Source organism: Tetrahymena thermophila (assembly GCF_000189635.1).
Source record: "Tetrahymena thermophila SB210 genomic scaffold scf_8254368, whole genome shotgun sequence".
Lineage (NCBI taxonomy): Eukaryota > Ciliophora > Oligohymenophorea > Hymenostomatida > Tetrahymenidae > Tetrahymena > Tetrahymena thermophila.
This window is the reverse complement of record NW_002476152.1, coordinates 27,721-33,253: the sequence shown is the minus strand read 5'-3', so window position 1 is coordinate 33,253 and position 5,533 is coordinate 27,721. Positions and strand designations below refer to the sequence as shown.

The window sequence follows — 5,533 nt, the reverse complement described above, 5'->3', positions numbered from 1 at the left end:
TATTTAAATATTTATTTATTAGATTTCTTTATTTTTTATAATGATAATTTTATTTCTAGTTTCTATGACAATAATATTCAAGATGTAGAGAAATATTAAGAATAATATTAGCTAACTTAATAAATCGATAAACTGTAACAATTTTCTTTTATCTTATTTTTCTAAAATAATAACTTTATTAGTAACTTCCTTTTCTCATTTATCACTTTTATTTGTTTGATGATTATTATTTACTTTTACTTTGAAAAGCAAAAATATTAAAGAAAAAAACTCTAGCTATTAAATGTCTGAGAAACCTCAAAAGTATCTAGATTAAAGCTAAAAGACTAGTTAGTTAAATATTACTTCGTAAAAAAATATATTATTACTTTATTTTTAATTTTAGATAGTAGATGAATCAATTTTTTACTTTTAATAAATTTTTTCAACTTTAATCAAAATTTATTGCCAATTAGATTCGACTAGGCATCTAACACAAATGATTTTAGAAGTCCAAATCAATTAAAAAAGATTACTCTATCAGAAATATACATAAAGTAAAATAATTTTTAAGTTTTTAATTCACATTTATTTTGTTGATCTTTATAAATATTAATTTTCATACTATTAAATAAATAATCAAATATATATATATATTTAAAATATGAATAGTTGGCAAAATGTTTTTACTACTACAGCACAAAATATTGCTCAATATTTATAAACCAAATAACAAAGTTAATTCGATCTTAATCTATTGTAAAAAAAGATATTATTTTATTTAAATTAACTAATTATTATTTACTTACTATAAAAATTCAAATATTAAGGTACTCCCTTATATTTTTATTCTCGAAATATTATTTGTGAGTAGGAAATATATAGTATAGTATTTCTTGAATAACAATATAAGAATCCCTCCCTTTTCTGCTTATTTTTTAAATTTTTTATTTTAATTATTTTAATACATTTAAGGGTGGTAGGTATACTTTGAAATATGAGTGTTTATATAAAATCTTAATTAGTTAACAATACATTTTTTATAAAAATAAATTAAAATAAGTGTTCAAGGTAGCTAATTATTTAATGAAGATTAATGCTTTAAAAATTATGAATAAATCAATAAATATGTTTAATTCTATAGCCTTAGCTTGATGTAAATTAATTAACTAATTAATTAATTTTTTTATTAAATATTTTTTAGGTAAAATAAAGAGAGTTAATAAATATGTTAAATTAAAGAAATTGAATAAAAGCAGAGTCCTGTAATGGAATAATTAGATCTTTATTTAGAGTAATTTATTTATTACATAATAAATTCGTCATTAATTTTAATACTTTTATTGTTTTAATTTCTGTATATTTTTATTTAAATTATATAAAATATTTAAAAAGTTTCAATATAATCTGTTTTGAGGCAGCTTAAGTTATTAAAAATATGTTAAAACAGTTCAAAAGTAATATCAAATTAAAGTAAAATAAATAATGATCAATTTTATCCAATATTTTTTTCATTTTTATTATTTTACATTTACAAAAAAAAATAATAATTAAAATTAATAAATTTGATTTTTCCTTTAGTTCATGCAATTATTTTGATTGTGAAACTGTTATGAGTACTTTAGATAAATCTGTAAAAATGTTAAAAATAGATCTATGCTAATTGTAATTTTCTTAAAATTTATCCCTTATTTTTTAACATATATGATAAATAATAAAATCTAATTAGAGGAAAAAATATATTTAAGGAAGGAGCTTAAAATATTGCAAATGCAATAGCTAAGTGCTAAAATACCACAAAATTAAATCTTTGTTTAAGGTAGAAATCATTAAATTAATTTTTTTAATAATTTTTTTTACCAAAAATTAAAATTTAAAAATAAATCTATTAGTTAAAGCTGTATAATCGATGAAGTAACTAAAATTATTGCATATAGTTTGAAAAATTGTTAAGAAATAATTTAATTAAGTCTCAATTTATCGTATACTTTTAATTTAAGCTTGCTTATAAATATTATTGGTTGCTTAAATAATAAAATAATTTTTGCATAGATAAAATAAAATTGGTATTTAAGGAGCTAAGTATATTTCAAACGCTATTAAACACTTTAGAAGAGCCATTTAATTAGATATTGATTTAAAGTGATTTACTTAAATTTTATTTAGCATTTTACTTATTTAATAACTAATTTACTTTAACTTCTTTTCTTTTCTTATTTTATTCTATTCATAAAATATTAATTTAAATATTTAATTAATAGTGATAATAATATAAAAGAAGAAGGAGCTTAATACATTGCAGATGCATTATAAAATTGCTAAAACATTACCACATTTAATCTTTCTTTAAGGTTATTTTTTAATATTTTATTAGTTTGATAATTCCTTTAGAAAAATAATTCGAATGTTCATTAATATTTTTCTTTATTTTTAGTTAATATTAAATAAAATGAATAAAGCAGTGTAAAAAATTCTGTATTAATTTAAATTTTTTAGGAATAATAAAATTGGTGCAGAGAGCATTAAAAATATTGCTAATTCATTGGAAATGTTCAAAAAGCTTTCTTAGTTGCATCTTGATTTATTGTAAGTTTTTTATAAGATGAATTATTTTAAAAATAAAAATCCTAATAATTTGATGAATAAATCTATTTTTCCTGATAACTTTTTTCAAACTTTAAGATTTTTTAATGATAAATATTTACTATTTTTATATTAAATAGCGGTAATTAAATTAATATAGATGGTACTCCTTATATTGCTAGAGCTTTATATTATTGCAATAATATTAACCATCTAAGCATAGATTTAGGGTAATTTTCATTAAAATTTATTTTTTATTTTGATTAAAGCTATTTCTTATTTATATTAGTAAATTTTTTCATATTTATTTTTTTAATTTAATTAGTTAGAATAATATTAAAGATGAAGGAGCAAATATTATTGCTAGTGGTTTGGAAAAATGTGAAAACTTGTCCTATTTAAAAATTGCTTTAAAGTAACTTTAATTATAATTTATTTATTTATTTTATGAAAATTATTTTTTTTAAATATTTGATATACATTTTTGAATGAATTTTAAGTCTTTTAAAATTAATTCATAAATTTGAAATTAATTTTATTAGGAGAAATTATATTTCAAGTGAAGGAGCTAAGAATATTTCAAATGCTTTGAAAAGATGTAATAAAATAACTGGTTTAAATATTGATTTTGGGTAATTCATTTCAAAATATTTTTTATTTTTAGATTATTAAAATTAATTTATCTCTAAATTTAAATATTTATCATAACATTATTCAATTTTTAGAAATAATTAAATCGATAGTGAAGGATTCAACAATGTCATAAACATTATATTTAAATGCTAAAAAATCACTCAATATAGTCTTAATTTTAAGTAATTTTATTTAAAATTTTTTTTGTAAAAATATGTTAAATTTTAAAAATTTTTTTTTAAATTTATTTTTAAAAATCAATAAAAAGTTTAATTTTTTAAATAATTTTTTTAGTGAAAATAAAATTGATGCGAATGTATCTTTAAATATTTAAAATAATGATGAACAATCCCATGATATTACTTAATTTAGTCTTGATTTGGAGTAAAATTTATTTATTTTTTTCTCCTATAAAACAATTTGTTTCTTAATTATTTAATTTATTGATTTCTTTTCTATTCTTTAAATATAATTTTATTTAGAAAGAATCAAGTCAGTTTTGAGTAAGCTTAGAATATTACAAATTTTCTAAAAAAATGTAAAAATCTATAGAAACTAAATCTTAATTTGTAATAAAATATTTTTGGAGATGGCTAAATTTAAATAATAGCAAATTTCTTGTAAAATTGTTTGAGTCTCACTGAATTAATTCTCAATTTTAAGTAGTTTCTTAAATTGGTTTGTTGATTATAACAATTTAGTAATAAGTTTCAAATATTTATTTTTAGGGTAAATAAAATTTCTGCTGAAGGAGTTAAGAATATTGCTAATTCTTTGACAAAATGTAAAAATATCACACTTTTAAAACTCGATTTTTAGTAATATTATTGAATTTATTGTTTAATTTTTCTAAATTAAAATGAAAATAAAATATTTTTAAGCGAAAATAAAATAATCTCTGAAGGCATATTCAGTATTACGAAGGCTTTGGAAAAGTGTCAAAAAATTAGCAAGTTAAATATAAGTTTTGGGTAATTTTAAACTAGAATTTGCATTTAAATTAAAAAAAGCTATGCAAGATTGTTTATTTTATTTTTTATAACTTTAAACAAAAAATCTATTAGTTAATATTTTTAAGAGAGTGATCTTGCTAATATTTTTGCAGATTCTTTAACAAATAGTGAAAATATAACTGAATTAAATCTTGAATTTGAGTAACTTTCTTAGTTTTCATTTATTTTTTAAATAACAAAATAAATTAATTAATTAATTAATTACTTGATTGATTGATTATTTATGATTGAAAAGCAGTGTTGGAAATAGAAAGTTTCGATATTAAAAAAATGAATAGAAAAGTAGAAACTAATTGACATTTGATTTTCGATGTTCTTTTCCATTCATTTTATTGATATAAAATTTTCTACCAACTCTGTTGAAAAGTAATTTGTATTATTAAAGATTTAATTATCGTATAAATAGTACACATTTGAAATCACGCAAAGGTAAAAATATTTACAAAGTGTTGGAAAAATGTTAAAATGTTACTCAACTATCTCTTCGATTCTTGTAATTTTATACTCAAACCTTTTTGAGAAATTTTTATAAAAAATATGATAAATATATTGCTAATTAATATTTTTGTTGTTGTTAAAATTGTTAATTATACTTTAATTTTAATTTAATTTATTTAGTTGTCTTCTAGAATACAGCTTTGGCATAGATATCAAACATTTTCGTGATAATATTCAGAATATCTGTGGTTAAATAGAAAAATTATAAAATATTACTAGACTAGAACTTGCTTTTTTGTATTTTCTTTTTTTTATTTAAATTAATTTTTTGATTTATTATATTCATAAAAAATAATACCAACTAACTTAGCAATTACATCAGTTTTCTAAACTAAGGAGGGTATAAGAAAAAATATTAAAAAATCAGATATAATTTTTTTCAATAAATATTTCATAAAATTTGTTTATGAACTTTTACATTAGTAATTTTATATTCTAAAAATTAAGATAACTTTTTTTACAAATTTTAATATAAACTAAAACATTAATTTAGAAAAAAGAAGCTTTTCTGTTGCTTTTTTTATAGATTTACCAATTTAATTTAAAAATATTTTAAATATTATTTTTTAGATATATTTAAATTGGTGATGAAGGAGTTTATTATATCTCAAGAGCTTTTGAGAAATGTTAAAACATTACTTAACTAAATCTTGATTTTCGGTAATTAAATAAAAAATCATATTATTTAATTAATTGTTTTACTTTATATTTAAAATATTTTTGCTCATTTATTTGATTTTATTAATATTTGAATAAATTAAAAATAATAAAAAGGGGAAATTAAATTAAAAATCAAGGAGCAAAAGAAATAGCAAGTCCTAAAGAAA

General features: G+C 17.8%; 2 protein-coding genes across 2 annotated transcripts in view; both read left to right on the top strand. All coding sequences in view use genetic code 6, as the record gives it.

The window, feature by feature from the left end:
* TTHERM_001257670 (hypothetical protein) overlaps nt 1–44 on the top strand; it is a gene marked incomplete at both ends in the record, with an annotated part of 943 nt that extends 899 nt beyond the window's left edge. The window contains one exon of the mRNA XM_012800289.1: nt 1–44. This exon is cut by the window's left edge and continues 116 nt beyond it. Coding sequence (XP_012655743.1) covers nt 1–44 — 44 coding nt within the window.
* A 1,705-nt stretch (nt 45–1,749) lies between these two features.
* Nucleotides 1,750–5,533, top strand: part of TTHERM_01257660 (kinase domain protein) — a gene marked incomplete at both ends in the record, with an annotated part of 4,461 nt that continues 677 nt past the window's right edge. Inside the window, 11 exons of the mRNA XM_001025139.3 lie at nt 1,750–1,798; nt 1,872–1,893; nt 2,032–2,121; nt 2,241–2,330; nt 2,476–2,565; nt 2,703–2,792; nt 2,888–2,977; nt 3,105–3,194; nt 3,924–4,013; nt 4,077–4,166; nt 5,277–5,366. Of these exons, the coding sequence (XP_001025139.3) occupies nt 1,750–1,798; nt 1,872–1,893; nt 2,032–2,121; nt 2,241–2,330; nt 2,476–2,565; nt 2,703–2,792; nt 2,888–2,977; nt 3,105–3,194; nt 3,924–4,013; nt 4,077–4,166; nt 5,277–5,366 (881 nt within the window). The remainder of the gene's footprint in view (nt 1,799–1,871; nt 1,894–2,031; nt 2,122–2,240; nt 2,331–2,475; nt 2,566–2,702; nt 2,793–2,887; nt 2,978–3,104; nt 3,195–3,923; nt 4,014–4,076; nt 4,167–5,276; nt 5,367–5,533) is intronic.